General features: G+C 49.9%; 11 protein-coding genes and 1 non-coding gene across 12 annotated transcripts; 7 read left to right on the top strand and 5 right to left on the bottom strand.

Annotated features, from left to right (window-relative positions):
- Nucleotides 1-834: 834 nt before the first annotated feature.
- On the bottom strand, nucleotides 835-3,293 carry BO83DRAFT_352677 (putative C6 finger domain protein; the record flags this gene model as incomplete). The annotated part of the gene is made up of 9 exons (XM_025529004.1): nucleotides 3,182-3,293; nucleotides 2,886-3,124; nucleotides 2,642-2,825; nucleotides 2,058-2,595; nucleotides 1,970-2,008; nucleotides 1,870-1,920; nucleotides 1,556-1,824; nucleotides 934-1,505; nucleotides 835-881 (listed from the first exon to the last, which is right to left on the bottom strand). The coding sequence occupies exons 1-9, from the start codon at nucleotides 3,268-3,270 to the stop codon at nucleotides 835-837; spliced, it is 2,028 nt and encodes a 675-aa protein (XP_025392817.1). The 5' UTR covers nucleotides 3,271-3,293.
- A 179-nt stretch (nucleotides 3,294-3,472) lies between these two features.
- On the top strand, nucleotides 3,473-4,246 carry BO83DRAFT_84241 (uncharacterized protein). The gene has a single exon (XM_025537647.1). It carries the CDS (start codon nucleotides 3,645-3,647, stop codon nucleotides 4,098-4,100), a length of 456 nt encoding a protein of 151 aa, XP_025392818.1. The 5' UTR covers nucleotides 3,473-3,644; the 3' UTR covers nucleotides 4,101-4,246.
- Nucleotides 3,937-5,769, bottom strand: BO83DRAFT_374654 (carbon-nitrogen hydrolase family protein). The gene is made up of 5 exons (XM_025530252.1): nucleotides 5,321-5,769; nucleotides 4,778-5,268; nucleotides 4,502-4,714; nucleotides 4,405-4,449; nucleotides 3,937-4,352 (listed from the first exon to the last, which is right to left on the bottom strand). Exons 1-5 carry the CDS (start codon nucleotides 5,466-5,468, stop codon nucleotides 4,179-4,181), a joined length of 1,071 nt encoding a protein of 356 aa, XP_025392819.1. The 5' UTR covers nucleotides 5,469-5,769; the 3' UTR covers nucleotides 3,937-4,178.
- A 758-nt stretch (nucleotides 5,770-6,527) lies between these two features.
- On the bottom strand, nucleotides 6,528-7,843 carry BO83DRAFT_374657 (uncharacterized protein). The gene is made up of 2 exons (XM_025530253.1): nucleotides 7,660-7,843; nucleotides 6,528-7,553 (listed from the first exon to the last, which is right to left on the bottom strand). The coding sequence occupies exons 1-2, from the start codon at nucleotides 7,768-7,770 to the stop codon at nucleotides 6,753-6,755; spliced, it is 912 nt and encodes a 303-aa protein (XP_025392820.1). The 5' UTR covers nucleotides 7,771-7,843; the 3' UTR covers nucleotides 6,528-6,752.
- Nucleotides 7,844-8,198: 355 nt separating this feature from the next.
- Nucleotides 8,199-9,130, bottom strand: BO83DRAFT_449727 (LysM peptidoglycan-binding domain-containing protein; the record flags this gene model as incomplete). The annotated part of the gene is made up of 1 exon (XM_025536759.1): nucleotides 8,199-9,130. The coding sequence occupies one exon, from the start codon at nucleotides 9,128-9,130 to the stop codon at nucleotides 8,423-8,425; it is 708 nt and encodes a 235-aa protein (XP_025392821.1). The 3' UTR covers nucleotides 8,199-8,422.
- A 2,775-nt stretch (nucleotides 9,131-11,905) lies between these two features.
- Nucleotides 11,906-11,977, top strand: BO83DRAFT_t31. Its single transcript has one exon. It is a non-coding gene; the product is annotated as a tRNA-Glu (tRNA).
- A 328-nt stretch (nucleotides 11,978-12,305) lies between these two features.
- Nucleotides 12,306-13,728, top strand: BO83DRAFT_329720 (zinc-dependent alcohol dehydrogenase). Its single transcript, XM_025528206.1, has 4 exons — nucleotides 12,306-12,637; nucleotides 12,717-12,816; nucleotides 12,879-13,062; nucleotides 13,125-13,728. Exons 1-4 carry the CDS (start codon nucleotides 12,352-12,354, stop codon nucleotides 13,599-13,601), a joined length of 1,047 nt encoding a protein of 348 aa, XP_025392822.1. The 5' UTR covers nucleotides 12,306-12,351; the 3' UTR covers nucleotides 13,602-13,728.
- A 1,065-nt stretch (nucleotides 13,729-14,793) lies between these two features.
- Nucleotides 14,794-15,802, top strand: BO83DRAFT_352687 (glycoside hydrolase family 11 protein; the record flags this gene model as incomplete). The annotated part of the gene is made up of 2 exons (XM_025529005.1): nucleotides 14,794-15,317; nucleotides 15,373-15,802. Exons 1-2 carry the CDS (start codon nucleotides 15,052-15,054, stop codon nucleotides 15,800-15,802), a joined length of 696 nt encoding a protein of 231 aa, XP_025392823.1. The 5' UTR covers nucleotides 14,794-15,051.
- Nucleotides 15,803-16,975: 1,173 nt separating this feature from the next.
- Nucleotides 16,976-18,710, top strand: BO83DRAFT_449729 (sugar porter family MFS transporter; the record flags this gene model as incomplete). The annotated part of the gene is made up of 4 exons (XM_025536760.1): nucleotides 16,976-17,078; nucleotides 17,152-17,539; nucleotides 17,614-18,395; nucleotides 18,457-18,710. Exons 1-4 carry the CDS (start codon nucleotides 16,982-16,984, stop codon nucleotides 18,708-18,710), a joined length of 1,521 nt encoding a protein of 506 aa, XP_025392824.1. The 5' UTR covers nucleotides 16,976-16,981.
- A 404-nt stretch (nucleotides 18,711-19,114) lies between these two features.
- Nucleotides 19,115-19,618, bottom strand: BO83DRAFT_422912 (uncharacterized protein; the record flags this gene model as incomplete). Its single annotated transcript, XM_025535066.1, has 3 exons — nucleotides 19,115-19,234; nucleotides 19,275-19,426; nucleotides 19,504-19,618. The coding sequence occupies 3 exons, from the start codon at nucleotides 19,616-19,618 to the stop codon at nucleotides 19,115-19,117; spliced, it is 387 nt and encodes a 128-aa protein (XP_025392825.1).
- A 1,856-nt stretch (nucleotides 19,619-21,474) lies between these two features.
- On the top strand, nucleotides 21,475-22,878 carry BO83DRAFT_413751 (protoglobin family protein). Its single transcript, XM_025534513.1, has 3 exons — nucleotides 21,475-21,751; nucleotides 21,873-22,143; nucleotides 22,196-22,878. Exons 1-3 carry the CDS (start codon nucleotides 21,634-21,636, stop codon nucleotides 22,746-22,748), a joined length of 942 nt encoding a protein of 313 aa, XP_025392826.1. The 5' UTR covers nucleotides 21,475-21,633; the 3' UTR covers nucleotides 22,749-22,878.
- A 1,425-nt stretch (nucleotides 22,879-24,303) lies between these two features.
- Nucleotides 24,304-25,757, top strand: BO83DRAFT_395263 (exopolygalacturonase A; the record flags this gene model as incomplete). The annotated part of the gene is made up of 5 exons (XM_025533066.1): nucleotides 24,304-24,888; nucleotides 24,927-25,160; nucleotides 25,208-25,260; nucleotides 25,305-25,427; nucleotides 25,475-25,757. The coding sequence occupies 5 exons, from the start codon at nucleotides 24,304-24,306 to the stop codon at nucleotides 25,755-25,757; spliced, it is 1,278 nt and encodes a 425-aa protein (XP_025392827.1).
- Between the last annotated feature and the right edge of the window lie 604 nt (nucleotides 25,758-26,361).

Genomic DNA, 26,361 nt, shown 5'->3' on the forward strand with positions numbered 1-26,361 from the left:
GGACATATGAGGAAGGTGCAGTGAATTGCGCGAGGTGAGGTCATTGCGAGACTTGGTAGTTGTGCGGAGGGCGGATAGAGAGTGGAGTGGATATAGCGGATATCAAAGATTGCGGATGGGGTTGGCGGCCGCGGAGGTCTTGGCAACCACAATAGCTTTCGAGGATCAGATTGATCCTATCATTGGCAATTTGCATGAAGCATGAATATGATGGTATCTTGAGAAATAGAGCGCAAGTGGAAAGTAATGCTGAAATCGTGGAATGGCTATACTATATATATAGCTTCAGACTATTCTCACTGTTGAGGACATCCATCGTTGGACACATTTCTATGATAATGTTAGCAAAACGGTCTCTATATTCTTTTTTCTCTTTGATTTAATGCTCTTTCAGTCTGAAACTATTTATCTTTCATATAGACATAGTTCCAAATCAAGCTACCCGTGCTTGTGACTCAGATTTCTTCTGTCAGGTTTGACAGTCGTTGACAAAATATTTTCCCCACGGATTATTGTGGGAGACGGCAGTATTATCCGCTTGCTGACAGACTAGGCGGTGAGATGGGCCCACCTAAGCGATGCCCCATCCATGTCTATACACCATCAACAGCTATACTATGAACCTCCAGAGGTTAACAGATACTTCATTGCATTGGACAGGTATTCCTCTTCTTTGACTCAGTTGATTCTGGCAGCTGGTATGTTTTTGCTTTTGCTCATGGAAGAACTTTCAACTCCCTCTTCTCATTAATGGGTGATCAAGCAGTCTACCAGGACTACTGTTCTAAAGTGTACTCTGTGTACTCTGCAAGTCAATATGCCTCAACGCGATTATCAGTCATTCATAGAAATTGTTTCAACAGAATTTGCGATCTCATCTACTTCATCGTCAGCTCGTGATCGTTTTATACGAAGTTCAGGTGAATCACGTACCCCTCATCCCGTTGAGTGCTTCGAACGCAATCGCATAGTTTGCCAAAGCCTTCGAAACCTGCCGCAGGCTCTGTCGCAGTTCATCCAGGAACCCGCCTAGAGATCGGCTGCTCGATGTAGTCAAGTCATTCCCCACCGGCTCACGCATCGCCCGGGCCTTCAAGCACAACATGATCATCGCATAGCTCGACTGCATGGCACAACAGGCAAAAGTCGGCATCATACGTGGTATCTCAACCCGGGAGTTGCGTGAAAGGTAAGGTGGGTTAGTCAATGGAATCTCGTTCGTCGGATTTGGATACGGCAGGCTGTCTAGGAGGCTGACAATGTTTAATGCTGCATGAAGGCAGATTTTCGAGGACGCGTGTGCGGAAAACGGAAAATCTATAGCTGCGGGCTCGGAGAGCACGGAGGATAAAAAGCTATCAGGTGAGGAGGTAGGTGGCCTGGAAGCTTCAGCGACCTGCCCACGACAGCATCTGGGCCCTGCAGCTGCATCCAGGTCGCAATGGCGCTTTCGAAAAACGGGGATATCCTGGAAAGCGCAAAACCGGTGGGTCTTAATCCTAGCGCTGCATGGAGTCAGTCATGTCTGATACAAGGATGGTATGCAGGCATTTACCTGTGTAGCTTTATCTCTGCAATGTGTCTTATAGTATGCAGGGCAATGACGTCCGGTGAGCCCTGGGTTGCGCCAGGCGACTTTATGGTCGAGTCGTGAATCGACACGCGACATGGATGCAGCAGACACGTTATTTGGTTGTCCAGCTCGGTCATCCGCTGAGGCACCCAAGAGGCATTGAAGTGTGACTTTGTGGTTAAATCCAAATCGTGAACAAAGGTTGTGGCTTCGAGAATGGTCTGCTGGGCCTCGATGAGCAGTTTCCATCCCTGTACGTGTCAGAATCTATCTAACCACGAGAGCTAGGTACTCACCTCTGGAATTGGTGTCACAAATCGAGGGTCATACGGATTAATGGCAGGGGGCTATATGTGTAAGTTACGCATGTCTGAGACCTGGAGCACGACTACATACCATCCCGCTGACAATTGATCCTTGGCAGACCGTCAAATACTTTATGATGTTAGCGCAATTTGTCTGTCAATATTGAGGAGATACTGACTGTGATCCACCAAGCTCTCCGACGGGCCTCAGAGTATTCATCCTCATCGACCATCTCATGCAGCGACATGCTCATGGCGGCTGTCAACGCTTGCCCCGCCCGATTACACATTTTGTTTATGTTCCCTCTCTGAGCATACTCATACACGCTCAGCACCACCAATGCTAGAACCGCTTCCAGACAAACGGGCACTTTGCTGTGAAATTCCTTCCGCCGATACTGGGGTGCGCCGTCGGAAAGAGCTTTCGATGGATCAACCGAAGAGTCCAGCAGCTCAAGGTCAGTCTCCACGGCCTCTAGTGCAGACTGTGCAAAAGAATGGGAAAGGTCTCGACGCAGCTTCACATACTCCGAGCGTGAAGGCTGTTTCACCTCGGGATGCGGTATAAGGGCGAGAATGGCTGATATGGCTAAGCTAAGAGGACTAGAAGGTCGAAAAGGTGACCTCTCGGACAAAGGACGATTGTAAACTGGCACCCGTTCCGGGGGAGGCAATATCGGATAAAAAATGTGAATGAAGACATAGTAGGCGTCCAGTCTGCGCCGGTCAGAACAGTTTAGCGGAATGTCTGGTTGATTCTTACATGTCCGCATCACTCGCGTACGTCTGCAACAAATCCGGTGGAGGGACAGGAGGTTCCGGTACCATGGATGGTTCATCAACCATGAATATTGAATCAAATATCTTTTCCATTTCGGTAACGGAGCTTTCGACACTGCGCAGTCCTGCGCCTGGGGCGCCCAGGCTCAAGATCTGGCTGAGCCAGCCTGGGAAATCATCAGCTTAAGGTCTTCTGCGATACATCGACAACTGCCTAGGCTGTGTACCATCTTCATCCGAGCTCGACGGCGGACCCTCAACGATGGGGCTACATCTCTTTTGGGTCTGATACCCTTCATCTGGCGCATCAGAGACTGTTGTCGGGGGCGTTGATGCCCGTTTACGCTTGCGATTCTGGCAGTTTCGTGGACCGCCTCGTTTACTAGGAACATAGCAACATATTGTATCCTTGGCGACACAGTTGGAGCATCGTTCCTGGCCGTCGCAACGCACCCGCAACGTCCGACTGTCGGGAACTGTGAGCGCTTACAGTTATGAAAACATCAGTGGCGGCAGAACCTACCACGAAAGGCAGGCGACCTTGACGGGGGGCTTGCAGAACCTGCGATGCCCTGGGCGGGCGACGTCAATGAATGTCTTAGGCGATCCCATTGTACAGAGAAAACCAAGTAAACTAGTTACTAGTGGAAATCGGACTTTCAGGTCCGAGAGGAGGTGTTCGTCGAGGCCACAACCGATTTATGCAAAAGCCGGTGGTGCAAATCCCGGGCTCAGCAAACCCCGGTTCGATCGCCATGGACCCGCGGTCGGCTCCTGTTCCCACTTCTGCCTTCACTTTATCGAGATCCAGTGCGGGAGATCGTATGATCCATTATGGAGCAGAAGAGCCCTCTGACCGTTCTTAATTGGTGTCATGCTCACTCTGATTCGCACGAGTTCAAGCAAATCCCGATACCGAATCCCTACTAACCTTTTCCCTCCGGCCAACTTTGCGGGGCGAACGTTATTCGGGGGCCTTTGCGACTATGCATGTAATATCGGCTGTCCTTTCCCATTTGCTGCAACAACAGGGGCAACACACACAGCAGAATAATGAGTGCGAAAAGTACGAGGAATGTCCGTGGCTAGCTGCGTCCCTGCATGAGACTCTCCGAGTGGTCGCCCCAAACCGGTTTTTGGAATTGGCTGCAGAGCCTACAATCCCGTGCGCCACTGTCCACAGTGTCGCCGTCTATAGCCGTGGGGTGTCGGTGTGGTATACCTACATCTCTATTCTTACTATGACCAACAGCAATGTTATATTAATGTCCAACCGAGAAAGTAAGATATGCTGCAAGAATGGAAAGTCCGAAGAAAGAAGGGAGGGAAGGCTTTTCTTTTTTCACGATGTCTACCCGAAAAAGGAGCCTGGTAAGCAGATGTGTGCGTTCATTCAAATAACTCTAATGTACAAGTCGAACTTCATCAATATCTCGTCATGAGAACCTATCGGGTTTGACACGGGACGGAGTGGAGAGGAACAAGGCCGGTTACCAATGAACCGACACATAGGGGTGACTCTAGTTCTCCGAATCCACGGTGTTCGCGATGTCCAAGGGAGTCGAAAGCCCAACTCGGTCAACAGTGCGGGTATACTCAACCCCTCCGTTCACGCGGTCTTCCCGAACGACGAGGTCCTTTCGGTTGGTGTCGACCAGCAGGCGGATGAGGTCGGGACGCATGTAGTGGCCGCCCTGGGTGGAACAGTTAGCAAGATGTAAAGAATGCGCTCGGGGAATCACTTACAAAGTCAGCCAGAGATTTGGAGAGATGGCATTCATCCAGGTCAATCTGTAGAAATGTGAGCATTCTGCACGTCGGTCGAAAGGGGAAAGTAACTCACATCAACAAACAGGAGTCCTTCGAAGTCCTTGTCAGGGTGAGGAACAAGGTTCTGGCCGTCGGGGCCGAAAATGCGACCGTGACCGTTGTAAATGTGGGGATCCTCCAGATCCTTGCCAGGGGGAGTGTTCAACTTGATGCCTTCGGCGGTGATTGTTTGCCAGGGCGCCAAGGTGTACGTGCCGGTTTCGATGGCATAGGCGGGGGTGACAAGCTGCGCAGTCTTCATCAGCCCTCAGACATCAAAACAAAGAAGGGTTTTCAGAGGAGAACTTACGTCCGCATTGGCCTCCGCCACGTTGGTGAAGGGGTCCGGGTACTTCAAGGTCTCCTTACCAGGGTAGAGTGGCCAGGCAGCAACGTGGACCTGCTCGCCCAAAGAGGCTGCATACGCCTTCATGAAGGGGTTCATGTTCTCCCAGCAGTTGAGGTGGCCGACGCGGCCGATGTCAGTCTGAATGACCGACTCGGTGGTGTCACCGGTGCCGTCGCCAAACACCAAGCGCTCAACATGAGTGGCTCTGATCTTGCGGCGGTGGTTGATGATATCGCCAGACGGAGAAATCATGACCTGAGTGGTGTACAAACTGGCCAAGTCCACCTCCGAGTAGCCCAAAGACACGTAGATCTTGTTGGCGCGGGCTGCGTTGCGGATCCGGCGCATCTCGTCCGAGTCGGACGGAAGGCTGTTCTCGCGGTACTTCTTCAGAAGAGGCAGGCTCTCCTGGTAGTTGACCTTCCACATCCAGTAGGGATATCCAGGGATCCCTATTCTAGGGTTAGCCGAGAGTCTCTGATACATTCAGGTGGGAGGCCTTACAAAGCTCGGGGAAGGCAATGAACTTGCATCCGGCCTTGCCAGCCTCGTCAATCCAGTGGATGGTCCGGCGGACGGACTCCTCCAGGTTGAACCAGCCAGGCTCAGCATTGACTGCTGCGGCCTTGTACTTCTTCAGGAAGGGAGCCATGGTTTGATGAGTTAGGTGGTTTTGTTAGGAGAGATGTTGTTGAGATGATTGATGCTGTTGTAGATGATGGGAGAAATTCCAATGAGAAGTTGTCTCCCTTTATATGTTCGACTGTCATATCGCACATCTCCAACAGCGAGTCTTGCATCTTCCTGATCATTTGATTCGGGAGCCACGGAGCACGGTGTCTGCTTTCTTCTCTCCCAAGATTGTATGCCATCAACAAGTGCACACGGGGCACTGTTTGAAAAATTGTCCCATCGTGCCGGGATTTGGCATGCTGATAAGGTGGGCTTGAGCATTGCAGGAGTGGAGGAGACGTGAGGAGTATCGCATGAGGCGACAAACCAAGCCCCTCATAAGCTCCGATGATAGCACAATTCAAACTGCGAGCCAAGCAAAGTGGACTCACGGAAAATAGCTCCTAACGGTTGATCTGCCGTGACCCCCAGATCCCGTTGACATGACATCTCGGATGAGAACGGAACCTGGGATCTGATAGTGCCTGTCTGCCTCATTTCCGGGATAAGCTCGGTTTTCAGATAGCCCATGCAGGGATGGCCCACCGATATTACAACATAGCAGCAAACCCCGGGCCGCTGCGTGGAGACCTACAAAGTCCGGACTTGATCACGCCACAATGATGTTTCTCTCGGATAGCCCGAAGATTGCTTCTTCGCATTGTCTATCTGTATCACAGTGGAGTCTTCACGTTGGATCAATTCCAAGGCGTAAGGCCACTCCGGGTTACCGAGTGTTGGTGAAAATGATGCTGCAGAACATCCCCGCACGATTGGGTAAAAGTTGGAGAACGATACGTACTATGATCTTGGTAATGACAATTCCGGTGCGTTGGACATTAGCAAACGTGAGCCAAGTATGTTGGCCTTTGCTTGGTGCAGCTGGTCCCTCCGAATGATCCTAAAACTACTACTACTACTGATCCTGGCCTTACGGAGTCTGGCCTTCCCTGCAACCAAATGCGCCTGTTTCTTAGCATTTTATCCGGCCGCGCTTGTCAAAAAAATAAAAGTCCGTACCTTTCCTCTCTGGAATTAATGGTTTTATGTTTAATACTCCAGCAAATTGCTTTTCGACTTGGACCATTCACAGTTGCAGATCAATCATAGGCAGACACCTCATCTGACCTACATATTCATCGCAGTTCTCTGGATATCTAAAGAACCATTTTCTGAAATCGAATCAGGCCAAGATATAATTTTTTTACGGATCCACCTCGTTCTTCTTGTTTCTAGCCCATCTTGCAATAACCGAGAACTTTGATTATGAGAGAGCCTCAAAGGCTTTTTGGGACGACAGGGGTGTTAGGGAAGGAGCTTGAGCTTCAGTTGAATCCTTACTCCGCCATTTGATTGCGAGTGATTGTTCCGAAGGACGGGTTACTGACCAGGGCGTAAGATACTCTCCACCATCACTCTGTTTGATGGCAGCCTTCCAGCCCTCGCCAGAAGCTAATACTGATAGCCACCAGGAAGCTGTATCGTCACTGACCTCGCCAATATCGACAGTATGCATTGTAGGTTTAGGATTAGATTCATAATGTGCTGTCGCTTTAAAGTCCGTATATCTCATCGCGGAATTTCTCCCATAAATCTCAAGGAGGCGAGCAGATAGGACGTAGCACCACCCTAATGTAAGCACAGCCAGGTAGTTTGGACCTGGTACTTCTTCACTCTCCATTCCAATCCAAAAGCTGAAGTCCTTGCCATTTAGGGTATAAGGGACTGCGGCTTTCGTGCCAATATGTAGAAGAACGGTATCTGTTCTATCTCTCGCACGGTCGCAGACTGTTGATTCATCCAGCTGCCAGTTAACGGATGCCTGAAGACAGAGTATCCGGGAAGGAGAGGCACCAATATGAAGCGCATGGGTCGTGTGCGGCCCTCCGTGCATACTGGGAACTTTGCATAGCATGTGGTGAGGATGAGCAAGTTCTGGGTTGACGCCATTACCATGGACGTAACAGGCAGTCCTTGAGAGGCGATACCAATATTCTCTGCTCAAAGTCAAGGCGTCATGTAGCTGTCGGTTGCTGGGTTGAAGCGTGTCATTGTCAGCGACAATCTGTAAGCATCACAAGGTTAGTGGTTAAATTTATGAACCTCAATGGGAAAAGGTAGCACAAAATATGCTGCACTCCTTAAAAGGCCTTAAGGAGAAAATTACTGACCCTATACAATTCGGGCGGGCATAGGCCATCGGGATGTCGCCCACTTGTATCCACTTCGCTAATTCCTGGGTTCTTCGCGCTTTCGAACGAACAACGATGAGATGATGTCATTTTAAACACTCTACCAGAATCAAGGGCTGTTTGAGCCTGGTCCGCGGTATTCGGCCTAGAAGCAGCAGGTTTGATCGAGGAAGCTTGCAGGAAACGGAAAACGCTACAGCAGTCCCCTCTGTTTATGTGCTGGAAGCGCCGGTCAGATTAGTCAGGTGATGCAAACAAATCCACGTGTGACTTGGAATCCCAAGTGGTTACTTGGGCGTATCGGAATTTCGAAAATTATGGTAAATTAGGCGCTGTAGCAGTAGTGATCCATTGGCAAGTCGGGTGGCATTTTCGGAACAGTCTGGTAAATAATCCCAGCCAATCAATCCGTTCATTTGTTCCAAAGCGCTAGTAGTACTACTGAAGCGGGCAATTAACGCTGTGAATACCAAGTAACTATACACTAGCAGGTTTCTACCTACTACTGGAGGTACCAACTCATATATACAGTATCGTTTGCGCACAATGCACAATACAAAAATGATATGTAGCATCGTCTCAAGTATATGCTTGTCGTCCGTGTCTTCTCGCAGCATATTTTGTATCCTGTGCATCTGTTCCACTACTGCAGTCCACGGCACGCCCCATTCTTCCACGCAAGACATCATAAAGTACATGATGATGAAGACACAACTCCCACATAACCCCCAATAAAAAAAAACTAATCAAGGGTAGTCATGTTGTTCGACAATGCCGTGCAGTTAATCGGGAGGTTGATCGGAGGGTACATGCCCTCAGGTGAGAAAGCCAAGCTGCTGTAGTTGTACGTCGGGCTCATCATCATGATCTGGCCCACTGTAGTGCCATACTTCTCTGCAAGGTCCTTGTATACACCCCATTTGAAGACGTAAGGCTGGATGACACACTGACTAGGATCGCACTGAGGCACCTTGATAAACTGGCCAACATCCAACTCCGCCGTCGGGGAAGTAGGATTGGTTAACGTCTCATTTGCAGGCCCATCCACGTGCATCAGTGATTCCACCGTGATGTTCAGTCGGCGGGCAATCACTTCATAAGTGTCTCCTCGAACGGTGTAGTATAGACGAGGTCCGCCGTAAATGCAGGTGCGTGTAGCATTGATGTTTGGCAAGAGACAGGATGTATTGTCTGGCTCGCACACCTCGGGAGGGATGATGAAGTACTCGCCCACATTCGGAACAATAGTTACATCCGCCATGAGGTTCTGGCGGCCGATATCACAAACACCGCGATTGGTGGCACGTGCAACATCAAAAACTGTTGTGTCATCCACCGTGATGTAATAATTATAAGTGGTCGTGTTCAGGGCCGATGTGTTGCAAGATGCTGCTGCAACAGCCACTGATGCAAGCGATAGAGCCAAAAGCAATTGACTGAAAGCCTTCATCTTGACTGGGTATGGGATGGAGGACTCAATCAGGAAATGAGGGACGCAGAGAAAGAGAGACAGATGCTGAGGATGAAGGATGTGGCTGGATGATCATAATGGCAAGGAGAGGACATGTCGTTTCTTATATAGCTCAGACACTACAATCTCGGACATGGCTGCTCGGAGGTAAGGATCTACGAATGCTGCGTCGTTGGGCAATCACTTTTCCGACTCACAACGAAGAGATTGAGTTGCGCGGCTTCTATCCGTCTCTCTGCGGCCCAGAGATGGCTCTGTTGATGTTACTCGCCAGGAAGTTCGCTAGACTGATCATCAGTGGAGCCGAGGTCTCAATTTCTTCTGCAATGTAAATGATTTCCACATGCTAATGAGTGTCTGGCTTCTCAGTGGACAATACCTCCTGACACCCCACATGGGACCTTTTTTCCTTGCGACCCCCGGAGCCAGGGACCACATATCATCTTCCCAAAAAAGCCATGTCTCCGATATGTGAAATCAACTCGTCACTTTTCATAGGTGGACTTTACCAGTTATTTCCCGCTGGATGTTATTGGGCCCTCAACGCGGACGCTGGGGAGGATGCTGTGGGGGTGGGGAGCGGTGGATCTAGGTCGAGACGGAGTCTGCAGCGCACAGATGACTGATCTGAAGCCTCTTGATCATGCTCAGACCCCCTAATGATGGAATCAAATCAAACATGATGCGTAGATTAGTACGCATGAGAGAACAAAGCGGATTTCGGAGCTAACTACTTGGTTGTAATGCTATGTCAGAGGGGAGGGACTGGTTTGGTGCCGCATGGTTATGGTATCGTATGGAGCACATTGCGGTAACTGTCTCATCCTCCTCGTCAGACACTTTTTTCAGCACGGGAGACCTAGAAAATAAGGTTGTTTAGCCACATCTTCCGAACTAGACTGTAGATCCCAGCAACCCTGGGGAAGCCGTGAAATCGAGCCACTGATCGCCTTGCCAAGCTCTAGTAGTGGGCTCTGGCTACTCATTTCTTATCTTTGATGTGACATCGCAAAGCAATGACAACTCTGGGTAGTTTGTTGCCTGGTCAGAATGTGTCTTTTTTCCGTCTGGTACCTGAAGTTGGGACGCCGATATCGCGCTTACCCGATTAGGGTCGGGTTTGCGAAAGCTCCACCGGCCACACATCTTGGTTGTCGGACCGTGCATGAGTTTGTCTAAACAATCAAACGAAGTAAACAATCGACATAATATTTGCAGACGGGCTATATGGTACCCGCCAGTGGGGATTGGTGAGGGGGAATTCTCTTCCCATCCGCATTCTCCCTATATGCCGCCTCTGCATGACGACCCTTTCTCACATTCGGTGTTCGAAATGCAAGCCTCCACAATGTCTTTGCGGCATGTATTCCGGATAGCATATATCACTTGGAGCCAGCGAGTGACATGTGGTCGTGGCTCGGCTATCGCTGCTCTGAACGATTGAATTCACTCGTACGTTGCTTGGCTCGAATTGCAGGTAGCACCTAATCAACGTATCATTGTGAGTTCCATTGGGGCTCCAAGACCTATGAGTTATTACCAAGTGATAAGGAGGCGTTCACGCGAGTTCTTTGCCTCATATGCCATGTACATGCCGCCTTCTATACCTGCATCACTTCCATGTCTATCTGCCCGACATCCTGCACACGATTGAGATTATTCTCCGCATCCTTTGCTTGTCATTTCTGCCGCAATAAAGGCCGCTAACTTGCGTGTTATTGCATTACCCTCGTATTCCTGCAGCTCATCGCCGGAGATGCTTCGAGAGTCCATAAATTGCATGCATGTCCACCTATCAACAACCAGTAATAGCGACGCGATAGGCATTACCGGAATAAACATGTCTGTCTCTACGGACTCTATCTCATCAGATGACCCAGCAAATGATTTTGTAGCACTTCGTGACCACTGTAGTTGGATAGTTCAGAGCATTGCGAGACGTCTTGTAAACTCGGCCTAACGACTGTTAGTGCTAGGAAGGTGCGGTAGTGGGGGTGTATGTATCCTAAGCGAATTGTCCCCATGCGTTGCTGCATGAGATTCAGTCTGTGTGCCTGCATACCCCACGAGCGTCTATCTGCAGGTGAAGGATCGCATGGCATCGAAAGAGTTGGGCTGATTAAGTCCGGTTGTAGATCGAACTAGGAGAAGAGTGACGCGTCCATGCAGGTCGATTTCCATATGGACTATTTGGATATGTCATCTGCTCTGCCAGCTTTTTACCCAAAAGTGGAAGGCACATCATGCGCCCCCGGGGGGAGAACCTTCGCAATGAAAGTACCACATGACCGCCGATTCTGGATGTAATGAACGAAGTGTCCGGTGTTCTTTGCCCGGTTGTTTTGGGCCCTATGGGGGGGTAGCTTATGCTTCGACATTGTGCATATTTCCACTGTCATGTAGAGATAATTGGTGTTCCAGTAGTATGCGGTAGTATGTTGTCTTGCTATCGTTCACGTAGTATGGCATGGATGAAGTGGTAAGTAATACCTCATTTGGCGGTCGATATATATATCATCGGGAGAACCCTCTGGGTACCCCCAATGTCTTGACTGCAACATTAAGATGAGAATTGAAAAGAGACTTCTCGGACCTGTTGATTGGGATGAGCCATACTACAATTGGAGTTGGCTTGCTGAACCTACTCATGCAATGACAAGCCCCGAGACATCAAAACCGATAATTTGACAGAATGAGATGAGACAATAGAAAAGGCCTTATAACGTCAAAAAGTATGTCAGATATACAACAAGATCCGATATGGTGTAGTGGCTAACATCGCCGTCTCTCACACGGCAGCCGGGGGTTCGATTCCCCCTATCGGAGCTCAATCATTTTTTTTCTTTCTTTTCACCTTCGCAAGTAGCTTGTGGGAAGTCTTGCTTTTCTTTTTTTTCTAATTATTATTATTCTTATTTTTATTGTTGTTTCTATTTTTTAAGTTTTTTTTTTTGCAAATATTCCTAATGTAAAACCACCGTCCCATCTCTGACTTTCCCCAAAGCCCACTGTCGAGGATGTTCTTGGCTTGTTAGTTACACGGCGGGTTACCCCAAATTGGGGACCGACGGATTGATTGGTAAGATGATGTCAATAAATCTCTTGGCTACCCTCCCTTCAGCATCTATATCGGCACAAGACTCTCATCCATATACCAGTACTCAGTATTCGAACACTGTTTATACTTTGTGCCAGTCAACATGGAATCCAAAACGATGAAAGCGATCCAAATCCAAAAATACAACGAGCCATACCATGTGTTCGAGGTGCCTGTCCCTCACCCAAAGCCACATCAAGTATTAGTACGCATCAAGGCTGCGGGCTTCTGTCATACCGACTTGATGGCTCTAAACGGTGAATTTGGAACCCGGTTACCGTTTATTGGATCGCATGAGCCGGCGGGGATAATTGAGCAAGTTGGCTCTCAGGTTACAGGTTTCCAGAAAGGCGACCGGGTCGGCTGCATCAATTTTGACAGTGTCTGTGGTAAGTACGGCTGGGGTTAGTAGATGTCGTCGTTTAGTGGCAGCAATGTTGAGTCGGCCTTTACTGGGGTGGAATGTAGGGAAATGTCCGGACTGTAAAGCTGGTCGTCCTATCTATTGCGATGCCCCGATGATGAAGGGTATCACTGCTGATGGAGCGTGGGCCGAATACATGGTTGCGTAAGTAATGCTACCTGAATCCTTCGATAATGAGTATTTCTCCTGTCTAATTCTGCATGCAGGGATGCTCGATTTGTGGTGAAAATACCAGATGATATGGAATTCAAAGTGGCAGCACCTCTGATGTGCGCCGGAATTAGCATCTACGGCGGCATAGTCCGAGCCAATGTGCCCCAAGGCGGCTCTATTGGCATTGTCGGGATTGGAGGTCTAGGTCATATTGGTACCCAGGTTGCCAAGTGCATGGTAAGACAACCAATAAATTAAGCCCAAGTCAAAGAGACACAGATGATAACGACCATGAACAGGGCTACAAGGTAGCGGCAATCGATGTCAAGCAGTCAGCTCTGGATGCAGCGGCATCCTACGAGCACAAGCCTGACGTATCCATTCTGGCCACTGACTCAGTGGACACCTCCCAAGAAAAGATAAATAAGGCTATCTCTGGCGACTATCCAGGCCTTGATGCGACCGTCCTAGCCACTGATCATCCATCGGCCTTCGAATTAGCGGCTGCCCTTACGCGGAAGCACGGTACAATGGTCCTGCTTGGTCAGCCCGAAAAGGGGATAAACATGTCATACCATACGGTCATCTACAAGGATATCACGTTGGTAGGCTCCTTGATTGCTGACACAGCTGATGCGCAGGCGTTCATTCAGTTGTTCCACGAGAACAAGCTGCACGTGGAAGTCAAGGAGTGGAAGCTGGAGCAGGCAGAGCAGATGAGGCAGGAGTACTTGACCGGAAAGTCGAATGGCAAGAATGTCATTGTTATCGACTGACTGGCTCCGAATTTCTAATTTGAAGCTCGCTAGAAGATATTAGTTTGGACGCCGATTTAGTTTCTTCTGCGTCATAGTTGCCGTGGGGCCAAATATATTGGCTAGCAGGATGGCGTCGGAGGTGAGGAAGTAGTAGATGCTTAAAATAGCCACTACTTTCATTTTTCGGGATAAGACTGATATCGTGACTTTCCTGCCAATGTCTTAGGATTAGTGTTCCAAAAGAATCAAAACGGATGGCTTGCAGAGATTCTACGAAAACTCTTCTTCAGCGATCCTCATGATGGATGCAACTGCGGCGAGAACCTGAGGTACAGTACGCTATTCTGCAGATGTGCCTATACTCGATACTTCTACCTAGCAACAAGTATTTGGGAAAGCAGCCCCGTTCCTTAGGAAGGGGTACTGCAATATTCCCCTGGACGGATGCTGCGCACACTACTGACACGCTAATCGGCAATAGCATCCGACTGGAAGCTCCAGAGTGGCAGCTACTTTGCCCCAGTGAACTTACATGCTACTAAGAATCTTAGACCCACAACTGATACAGTCCTCGATTCCTTGGTTTCGCCCGATGGGACTCTTCCCTCTTCCTCAAGATGACAGGCAGAGTTCTTACTTCACATCGACCTAATGGTGTCACTGCATCAACGATAGACAAACAACGCCTTGTTCAATCACTGATACAAAGTCATGCAACAAGTGCGACTGTTGTTCATCTGACATCGAATTCACAACGTTGGCTTTCTGTACAAAACCTCTCGGCTGCATCATTGTCGGAGCGGAATTTGCCGGGACTCTTGGTGAACCCATTTTTTTACATATCTTAGCTATGACCGCCTAGGGGCTTCAGCATTCAGACTATGAAGAACAAGAAAAGGCGCTAAGGCGGTATTGTTGCTAAAAAAAGGCGTTCATTAGCAGGGTTGGTGGAGGTGTGTGGTGTACGAGAGGAGTCCAAACTCCAAAGACGCCGGCAATATCGGCGGATCTTCTTGCTGGGGAAAACGGCCGAGTCCACTCTCCACACGAGGCCCGATTATTCCTCCTGTCAGCACCTTTCATTATGTCTGCATGACTGGATGGGCGTTGGTGAGTGGTCGGTGCTGAGGGTTGGCTCGGTCGGAGCGCTGAAGAGAAAAAGTGGGTGGGAGTGGCACCCACTTTTAATTTGAAACACCACGGCCTTGAATAAGATTGTCCAGGAACACCGCCAGGGGCCCAGGGCAGCCGGTTTAATCAACTACAGAACGATGAGTGTCGCACTACCCTGCTCACGCTTGAGCTCGATTGGATTATAGATGGAGCATCGCACTGGAGAAAAGCTGCTGTTCGCCTTCATATAAGGACGGTCGCGGAACCAGTTTCCTGCATTGCAACTCACGCTCTTTCCCCGACCGTTTCCATTGCACACCGAACAATCATCGTCACTCTTTATAAGTACCTCATCATGGTCGCCTACTCGTCTCTTCTCCTCGCTCTTTCGGCTGCTTCGAGCGCCGTCGCTCTCCCCAACAGCAAGGCCTTGCTGGACATGGCCAAGCGCAGTCTTACTTCTTCTGCGGAAGGCGAGAGCAACGGCTACTTCTACTCCTTCTGGACCAACGGTGAGGGCGACGTGACCTACACCAACGGCGACGGTGGTGAATACACCGTTGAGTGGACCGACTGTGGTGACTTCGTGGCCGGCAAGGGTTGGAACCCTGGCAGTGCTCAGTAAGGACATCCCCACAGCTGTTCTGGGATTATAGGGTGTTAACCATTTATTCAGGGCCGTTACCTACAGCGGATCATGGGAAACCGACGCCAACGCCTATCTGTCCGTCTACGGCTGGACCACCTCTCCCCTGGTCGAATTCTACATCGTCGACAAGTACGGTGACTACGACCCCTCCTCTGGCCTGACCGAGCTCGGCACCGTCGACAGCGACGACGGAACCTACAAGATCTACCAGACCACCCGCGAGGACGCCGACTCGGTCGAGGGCACTGCCACCTTCAAGCAGTACTGGTCCGTCCGCACTGAGGGCCGTATCGGTGGAACTGTCACCACTCAGAACCACTTCGATGCCTGGGAGAACCTTGGTCTGGAGCTTGGTACCTTCAACTACATGATCGTCGCCACTGAGGGATACGAGAGCAGCGGGTCTGCCACCATCACCGTTGAGACCTCTTCTGACAGCACTGAAGAGAGCTGCTAAATGCTCTCCTGAAGTGACTAATTTTCTCCTCTGTATATAATCAGTCCCGATCGGCGTCCAATTCTTGACTGAATTCATAATCCAATGATCACATCTGGGTGCAGACACCTAGGCCGCGACATTGTTCTCCGACATTTCTGTATTATCCTACCTGCAACAGGCATTAGACTACACCTTCATTGCAGCGACAAGAACTGCCAAGGGTGAGAGAGACATGAGAAGCAGCTTTAAATAATAATGCTGAAGTTACTCCAAGCATGCTACTGTAAGGGTCTCTTGGCTTTCGGCAACACTGCTACTGTCATGGACGACTAGCAAGTGTCAAGCCGGACCGGAAAAAGAGAGTGGAGCGTCGTTGTAAGTGCTTGAAGCCACGGAGCAGGCCCGAGAGCTATACCCTCATTATTCTGATATTTAGAGCTCAAGACCCCCAGGCTCCTTCGACTGGCGATTCTGAACCCTGAGAGCCCGAAAGACTGACTAGCGCCATTGTTGACGGCCATCTTAAACAGGTAAACCAAAACACATCGTTCGAGGACAACACAACACCACCGTAGCCAGCACAACTACCACTACGGTCTTTTACTATCTCTTTGCATGGCTTTAATGTAGCGACTCTACCCCTAAAAAGCCACTGCCATATTGAACCAAGCTAGTACGAGGCCCCTGAATCCTGGTCCCTGCTGCTTCACTGATATGCAATTACGTCCAGCATACTCCCCGACCCATCCCTATTTTGCATATGTCATAACCATGGTTGATAGCTCTACTCCTTGAACTACCGGTACCCTCCTCCGGTGGAGAGTCATGAACATCCAGCGGTGAATACCATTTAAGCATCTCCGGTTAGTCAGGGAACCCTTTTCCCACGGGGTACCCCGCAATTCGGCACGATGATCCCCCGACCACGCCTAACCATCAGGGCCAATCAAGACCCGGCCAGCCATCGGTATTGCCTGCCCAGCCGGAGTAGACGTGCCCTGCTCGGGACAATCCACGGCGAGTTGCTGGCAGCTGGACTGCAGGAGCTTCCCGTCCTGGCTTCGGGTGTATTAGACCGACTGGCGTCCAGCGAGATCCAAATGCTTAATTGAGCTTGTCCTGTCCTTTCTCTCATCCCTTTCTGTCCAGTTCTATCCATCTGGGTATGTACTAGAGTCACCCTCGACGACAGTCAAGATGCGTCTTTGGAAACATGACTTTCGGGGCAGGGCCCTGATCATTGCTATTACTATGGCCTCTTGCCAGGCCTTTCTCTTGCTGGGGTTTGACCAAGGTTTGTTGGTTTCTTCACTGTTTCCTGAAAATGCCTAGGGGTGCATAGGTAGCTAACAATATGGGGTTTATAGGTGTCATGTCCGGCATTGTAGGCGCGGATAATCGCTTCGCCCGCGACTTCAACAACCCCGACGCAGCGATGCAGGGTAATATCACCGGTCTCTACGATATCGGTTGCGTTATCGGATCCATCATCTGCTACTTCATCGGCGAGAGAATGGGTCGACGAACCATGCTGATGATGGGCGGGTTCATCATGATCATCGGCACCGTCATCCTCGCTTCCTCCTACACAATAGCACAGCTGCTGGTCGGCCGAATCGTTACCGGGCTGGGTAACGGAATGAACTCTTCCACTGCCCCAGTCTATCAGAGTGAATGTTCTCCAGCAGCATACCGTGGTACTCTGCTCACACTGCAGGGCACTGTCACTATCCTGGGCGTGGTGATCGCCTACTGGTGAGACTGTCCTATGCCGCCCCCCTCCTCCTCCTTTACAAAGCCCAAATCTAACAGAGAGTCAATTTGTGTAGGATGGACTACGGTACCAGCTTTACTGATTCCTCCTACGAATGGCGCCTGCCCCTCGCTTTCCAGGCCGTCTTCGCCATATGCCTCATCTTGCAGGTGGTCGGTCTCCCCGAAAGTCCTCGTTGGCTGGTCCAACACGACCGACACGATGAAGCCCGCGCTGTGGTTGCTGCCATCGAGGATACTACCATCGACGATGCAAACGTCATCAAGACAATCATGGACATTCAGTTCGTGCTGGAGGAGGAACAAAAGGACGGTCCGTTCCGCGTCAAGGAGCTGTTCACCTGGGGCGAGGTACAGAACCTCCGACGTCTTTTTATCACCATCACCATTGAATTAGGGCAACAATTCACTGGTAGCAATATGATCAATTACTGGGGACCTGTCATGTTTCAAGAAACCATGAATATGAATCGAAATTTGTCATTAATACTTGGTGGCGCGATGCAATGCACCTACCTGGTCGGCTCGGCAATCCCGGTGTTTCTGATGGACCGGTACGGCCGACGTACCCTGCTCATGGTATGCTCAGCGGGCTTGTGTCTGTGCTTCGTTATGGTATCGATACTGCTCTCATTAGACCGCGAGGACTGTGCCTACGGAGCGACCGTCTTCATCTTCATCTTCCAGATCTTCTACGGCGTCGGCTGGCTACCGGTCCCGTGGTTCTACCCAGCCGAGCTGAACACAACGCGGGTACGGACGCGAATGCAGGCCATTGCGTCCGGATGGAACTGGATGGCCGTGTTTGCCGTGGTGAAGATCACTCCAATTGCATTTGGTAGGTTTTGCGGCATTTGAAAAACCATCGGGAAAGTCATACTGACATATGATACGTGTAGACAATATCGGCTGGCGCACCTTTATTATATTTGCGGTTTTAAACGCCGTCTTCATCCCCATGGTGTACTTCTTCTACCCGGAGACCAAGGGCCTCGAGCTCGAGGATATCCCCTTGCTTTTCCACAAGGGTGGAATCACCGGAGGTGTGTTTACCTCGAAGGGTGGACGTACTGTCACCCCGGGGCAGCATGCGCTGGAAGCTCGCGTTGACCAGAAGGTCGAGGGCACGGTGCAGCAAGTAGAGCATGCATAGAAGTATTATCCGTTTTTATCTTATTTCTAGATCTCGGTATTATAATGTTAGACTTTTGGTCGACAATGAATAACGGATGAATCATGTCATGTCATTATTTCTCGATATCATAGTCATAACAATCGGCTAACTATCGCCGAATAGATAGATAGATAGATAGAAATAGAAAAAGAACGACCGACATAAAGATCGGCACCAGCGATCGACACAGTAATACACCCATAAATAGAAAAAGACAGTGAAAGAAAACCCCACTCACCAATTTTAAATAACAGACAGTCTGTTTCACCTTACCGAAATGAAGAACGGAACAGCTCAAACACAACATTCTCGGTCATAACTCATAACCACACCAATACCCATCCATAACCCTATCAGACATTATGATCAACTCCTCCCTGATATCACATCTCATCCAGCTTCGGCGGCTCTTCCTCCCCTAGATCCTTATCCAGATCCCGAGTAGTGGTCCGCTGCTGCTGCTTCTGCTGCTGGATATTGATATCGCCACGGTCGGCTTTGACCTGTTGTTTGTGCCTTAGCCGATTCTCATAATCCACTTACCTTAATGACGAAGGGGTAGGGGGAGATGGAACGCACCGAGGTCTCACTAGAGGTAGCATGGATCTCTTCCCAGTGGCCCATGTCCTTTTCTGGCTTTTTGACAAGACTGGGAGTATCCTCCAAGTTGTCTGGGTAGGAAGGGGGGATGAAGACTGAGATAATTTAGTTCTTGTCTTTTCTTTGGTGGTGATGAAAGGATAGAGATGTGGATGTTAGGTGGCAAACGTACACTCCTCTCCCTTAGTGCTATGTACATCAGGCGGATGGTAGTAGCACACCCGGGCGGAATAGGCCGGACGAAGGACGAGAGGACGACTGAGAGTGGAAGCTCGTCTGAGGATCATTGTTGGTAGGATTTAATTTGATTGATTGTCGATCAGTTAGTGAGATGAGTTGGAGTAGATGGATTCGTGATGGATGCGTAGGATGGCGTCTAGACTTAGTAGTAGTAGATTGATGGATGGAAAGGACGGGAAGAAATAGCGTGGGGATGACGGGATGGGAATTAATTGTGACAGACATCAAGAGAGTTTGGGTCGTGATGTCAAGAGCCACTTTTGACACTTGCTGGTTTAAGTTTCAGGCGTGTGACAGGTCACGTTTCAGTCCCGTGTCTATCCTTTGGACTGACATCTCGCTTCGGCCGAATAATGTGTCGATCGTTTTGTTTGTTGAGCTTTCGCTATCTATCATGTCCCGTGTATACATCACCTCTCCCTTCCCTTCTGGTACCTTCTAACGGCAAGATATTGAATCAGGCTTAATCAATTAGATTGAGATTCATCTATCAGCTGATTAAAGCTTATTTACTAAAAACCCTGGTCAATCTAATGAGGTCCGCTCCCCATAGTTCCCCCTTTTGAGGTTCGTGATGAGTCTCATTGGCGTTAATGGCGGAAGAATAAGGTGGCGGAGACAACAAAAAAAAGAAGGGAGGTGACTCCACTATCGTTGACTCGTATCGGACTGCGGGCCTGTCTTAAGAACTAGTGAAGACCTTAAAAGGGGTTCACGGGCTTTGCTCGAATCCAAACTTATCATTATTAGTAGCTTCTTCGGAGCTCAAGGCTATTTAGAGATATCCCCTGTCTGGGATAAATGAAGGATGAGGATGCAGGTGACTGATCGGAGACCTTGATATGCTTTCTGCAATCCGGTGGGGTAGAGTTTGGGGTACTACATGCCTGCTTGGGCAATCCCCCGATAACAGATGACGATGGCATAATTCAACAAATCGATCTGGTTGCTGGGGATTACCTAGCATAGTCTAGATGGATGAGGCTGTTAGTGGTCCCCCTATCTTTTTTTTTTTTTTTTCCTGGAAAGGACCACCTACCACCAACCACCAACCACCATCAATGGGCGCCATCCGCGCAGAAAGTCGGTGTGTCGTCCGGAAAAGACCAAGCACGCTTCTTCGTTATTCCGCTAGTTGACATCTTTCCGTGGTTCCCAGCCTCCCCAATGAAATTCCAGACCAAGAATGATGAGTGTCTTTGTGTCCTGCAGAAAGGTTGCGCAGTCCGGTGTTCCAGGTCGTCTGAGGATCATGCAACCATCGCTTAAGGCTCGCCTCGACGACTTGTCAGTGGAATCTGCAAGGCCCTGCCCGTCCTTTTTTTTTGGTTGACGGCAAACTGGCGGGACGGCGCTCCACAATTCTCCATCGTGGACGGGCGAAGCGTAATCTCCCCATCAATTGCCGACCACGAACCAATCGAATACCGGTCCGGAAAAATTTTGACACACTAGGGCCATCTTAGGCATCAGCTGCGGGAATGCATCGAGCTTGTAGCATTGTGACGTGAGATGAGATTCGGCGGCCATCGTTGAGGGCTGATCAGCACAATTACAAGCATCGGCTAGAAGGTAGCTAGCTAAACCTTCAATGTGTTGATCGGCCGCCGCCAAGTCACCCATAGGTCTGACAGCTGCTATGGATGGAAACCGAGCAGGTCTCAGGTTGATGTCGACCCCCCAAGTCTCGGCTCGTGGGGATAGCAAGGACGGGGTGGAGTGGTCGATCAGTATTAAGGAGACCGCAGGAAGAAGGGGCGATTACTATTGAGCAATCGATGACAGACGAAGCGGAGCCGAAAATTCCTACTGATCACTTCAGCCGCCCCACTGATTCGCTGTCGTTATTTCCCAATTCATGGCCTGAGGGGTCGCAATCTGCAACATGTCAGGTTTTTTTTTATTTTTTTATTTTTTTCCATCTGGCATGGCAGGGTATATACCTGTTCGACCGTGTGTCGGGGGCCATTTTCTTGGAAGAACATTTCAATGACTCCCCTGCCCACCTCCGCCGGTTTTTCTCTCTTTTTTCCAGCTCTAGTGTCTTCACCCAGCTTGCACCATGTCTGAACCCGGCCACAATGCAGAAAACCACCCAAGGCATATCGATCGTAAAGCCCTGTACACCGATCTAGAGGCGCGGATCGACTATTTGCAGAAATTCCTTAATTTTAATGCCGGTTGGTGCCCCCCCAGCGTCCCCGATCTTCCCCACAAGGCTGTTTATGTTCATTCAACTCTTTTCCGCGGGAGTTGATTCTCCGCGGTAACACAACATCAACTAACTCGGACTGAATACAGATGATATCGCAACTCTCGTCCGGGGCGCCAAATATGTCAAGGCCCTAGCTCCCACGGTGGTGGATAAGGTGTATGTGAAACTTCTAGAGTTTGACATCACGGCGCGTGTCTTCCGCACTCGGAACACTGCGATAGAAGAAGAACCAGACGACTATCCTACCCTCAATAGCCCGGCAGTTCAGCGTCGCCGTCAATTTCTTCGCTGGTATATGACGAAATTATGTTCCGATCCAACCAAGCCTGAATTCTGGAGATACTTGAACCAAGTCGGGTATGCAAACCTCCACCTTGTATGGGCTCACGATACTAACCGGCTATGTCAGACGCATGCACTATGGGAAGGAACGGCTGCACTCGTTAAATGTCGAGTACATCCATATCGGCGCCTGCCTCGGCTTCATCCAAGACATCATCATGGAGGCAGTTCTGACATACGAAAAGCTCACGCTGCCGTTCCGGATAGCGCTAGTCCGAGCTCTGGGCAAGGTGATATGGATCCAGAACGATCTCTTTGCACGATGGCGTCTTCATGACGGGGAAGAGTTTGAAAAAGAGATTGAGTCTTCGCATAAGCAACAAGAAGCTGCTCCTCAAGTCACACCTAAGCCCAGCTCGACATACTTGCGGGCCGATGGATCGTCTTGCGTGAAGACCTCGACAGCCAGCTCGACATCCTCTTCCGAATTTGCCAGTCTCTTTTCGGAAACGTCATCGCTCGAGACCACTCCATCTCCACCCACCATTTCAGCCCCCACGCAATATGCGCAACGGTCGGCGTGTCCGTTCTCTAACGGCCCCAAGCAAGGCGTCGAGACCAAGGTCTGGTCTAGCGCGTGGAGTTCCGGATCCGTCGGATCTGGAGGCACTCGGCGCTAGCCCGAGGGCGACATTTCTTTGCTAATATGATACGTGTAATGATAATATCTGTTGATCGGACGAGATAGATTGGGCGTGTGTTTCATTCTGTTTGTTATACCCACAAGGATCTGGCTTGCGGACAGTTTATTAAGAGCGGAATAAATGACTTTCAATGCATGCGATTGTGCAATTTCTCGCATGGGGCGTTTCGAATGCCGTGCCTACTAGACTGGATAGGGATGACGTGAGCATCAGAGCGTTGAGACTAGGATTGGGGGCGGGGCCCGGTGAACGATGATGGCAGCAGGTATGAATAAACACTAATTGCTGACTCGGCCCATTAGAAGTGGACCCTGTCTGTCCCTTTGTTGATGCAGCTGTGAGAATGAAGCCCGGTGTTGTGGCTTTGCACCGGATTTTAAGCCGAAGGGATGGATAGTGTCTGCAAGGTAAGTACTGTAGCCACAAGCCTAGAGCTTTCTCGGCCGCGGCCGCCGAGACTGATTTGTCACACTTGGACTCGGACAATCCGCTCAAACTTGACGCCTAGGTGACCGCGGTAGAATTGCAAACAATGTTCTGTCGTCGCAGGGATAAGTTGCCAGTTCGGTTGGGAAGCACTCTTGGGTGATTCCCCGATAATCCTCGGATCGCTGTTGTAGCTGAAGAGCCATCATCTGCTCAGGCAAACGTTCGAGATCAGGCCTGGCATGCTGTCTGGCAGTATGCTGGGCTCTGCGCCGCCGAATGGACGCAATTGGCCACAAATAGCCAATTTCTCGCAGTACTTCACTCGAGGATGTATAGTGAGTACTTGATGAGATGCCCGACCGTGCTGGGTGTCTATTGCTTTTGCTGTGTGGGAACTTGAATATGTGAATTGATGCCTGTATGATGTAAGTGCTGAGGGTTCATGACTGACGATACACCGACCGGAGTACATATTCTAGTGGTTGGGCTCGAGACGAGAAGGTGTCAAAACTCATCCTCGGTATGAATTACACCGTGCAGGGTTCTCAAAGTGTAAATGATCAACATTCCTGCATGTCATCCAACCCGTAAGAACCTAGTCAAGGAAGATCTGCACTTTCCATCCCTTGGCATACATCTGCCGGAGTGCCTCCTCTTTACCTGCCTGATGCTTGAACGGGGAAGGTCGACAGATGAATCGCTCCGAGAACCTCAAAGCCATCAGTCCAAAGAATGTATCGCTAATGAAATAGCTGCAGGTCTGTAGAAGAGCAGCTTTGCAATTGGTGATACACTCGATACGAAGCCTGCGACTTACGTCTGTGATGGCTGCTCGATCGCTGTCACGAATTGCCGGAGCAAATCCGATATCATAGCCCTGCTTGCTGTCTTCGTGCGTTGCTTGACTCTTCAGTCTGGACAAATCACGTCCTACTCTGCCTCCGCATGGGCGCCGATCCTGCTTGCATCCCCTCCCAATAACCACGGCTTTTAGGCTCAATCCGCAAACGGCGCGGAAATAAAACCCCGTCACTGGAACTGCCAACGAAGAACTGTGCTCGACCGCTGGCGGGTATCAAGAAAAGGGAGATAAAGGGCCAAGATGGTGATTTTGTCAACTAGTGGTCTTGCCATTTTCGCAGGCTTGAGTCTTGCTACTTCAGCAGTACCTTCTCTCCAGAAGGATGGCACCACCTGCACCGTTATCCCTTTAGGAAACGGGCAGGATGATGTCCCCAACATCCTTTCGGCAGTCGACCAATGTGGTCAGACCTCTGGAGGAAGAATTGTCCTCCCAGCGCCGTATACTTACCGAATTAACCAGCGGATGACGACTCGCCTGACTGACTCCCGACTTGAAATTGGTGGTACGCTTCTCTTCAGCGACGACATTGATTACTGGGTGAACAACTCCTATCGGGTAGACTTTCAGAACCAGTCAAGTGCCTGGCGTATCACGGGCCATGACTATACTGTGGATGGAGGTCCTCTTCAAGGTGGAGTTGATGGGAATGGGCAGCTGTGGTACACTTGGGCCAAGGGAGGTAGCAACATCTTTGGACGACCCATGCCAGTGCATGTGTTCCAGTCGACGCGAGCAACCCTCGGTAACCTGGCGATCCGACAGCCCCAGTTCTGGGCCGTTCTTGTCGATTCCTCTTCGTATATCAACCTCGATAATTTTTACGTTAATGCCACAAACCATACTTCTCGGTGAGCCCAGAGGACGAATGGGTGCAGAATACGGACGGGATCGATACGTACCGGTCCGACCATATCACCATCACCAACTGGATATATCAAGGCGGAGATGATGCAGTGGCTTTCAAGGGAAATTCTACGAACATCCATGTGGAGAATGTCACGGTTTACGGCGGGCCGGGTATTGCTTTTGGTTCGCTAGGACAATACCCCGACCGGACGGATATTGTGGAGAATGTGACGGTTCGCCATGTTCAAGTAAGCGATCCCAGCGATAATGGTGAGATTCGCATTGACAAGTATAGGTACAACCTTCCTTTCAACGGGCGATGAATTCCGGAGTCTACTTCAAAAGCTGGTAGGTGCCACGTCTCCCAACGCGATAGGTAACTGATCAGTCAGGATTGGGGTCAACTATGGCGTTCCTCCAAATGGTGGCGGAGGCGGCCATGGATACGTGCGCAACGTGACAGTCGAGAACCTTCGACTGAAGAACGTCCAATTACCTGTGTATATTGACACCTGGTAAGAGTGATGCCACTGTGTTTAGCACACTCGGCTAACCCTGGCAGTCTGAGCTACCTCTTCAGCGAAAACATCACGCAGTACTGTGACACGTCGACGTATGAGTTCAATGATCTACATTTTAAGAATATTAGTGGAAATGGACTCGCAACGGTGACGGATTATCCGGGAAAGAACATCAGCTTCGCCGTGTCTTTGCTTTGTTCCGAAAAGGCACCGTGTACAGACCTCACTTTCCGGGACATCAACATCAAGCTTCCCACGAAATATACTGGAAAATATGTACTGTGCGAAAATGCAGAGGTGCAAGGACTCCGATGCAATACATAAGCCGATGAATGGAGACAAATCAACTGCAGTCAGATGCATGTCTCATGGTTGTTCGCTTGCTGTTGGTAAGGATGTTATGGGGGGCAATTTTCCACTTGTCAACATCTAACCAGCAAGCAACATCGTTTGGGGATGGGACTTCGCTCGCATCGAGCCCAATTGGATAATTCGTGGCGCAGGGGTGATCCCCGGGCGTATATGGTAGTATTCTTCCTTTGATCCGATCAGGTTGGATTTTAATTGTCGGATATTCTTGCACCCAATAAGAGCTTTCAGAATCCAATCTAGGTTTATATTATTAAGAGTTCCATCTGCCTAGGCCGTCTAACCTGGTCGACGGTTCGATAAAGCACCATGGGATAATGGGCCAAGACTGAACTCCTAGGACGATCGGAGCATCCAGACTGCTGCTATTGGATCCACACCATCGTAGAGCCGCGGGCGTGCCTTATAATTGACTTCGTAGTCATTTCTGATCAGGCATCCGTGCGAAACTGACTGGCAAGCCTAGAAGGGTCGTGCACGTCAGAGGCGGCCATTAAGGTTTCCGCAACCCGCATGGACCAAGCTTCCACTCGCAGCCCTCGGGGGCACCTCTCTTAGA

The sequence above is a fragment of the Aspergillus eucalypticola genome (genome assembly GCF_003184535.1).
Source record: "Aspergillus eucalypticola CBS 122712 chromosome Unknown BO83scaffold_2, whole genome shotgun sequence".
Taxonomy (NCBI): Eukaryota; Fungi; Ascomycota; class Eurotiomycetes; order Eurotiales; family Aspergillaceae; genus Aspergillus; species Aspergillus eucalypticola.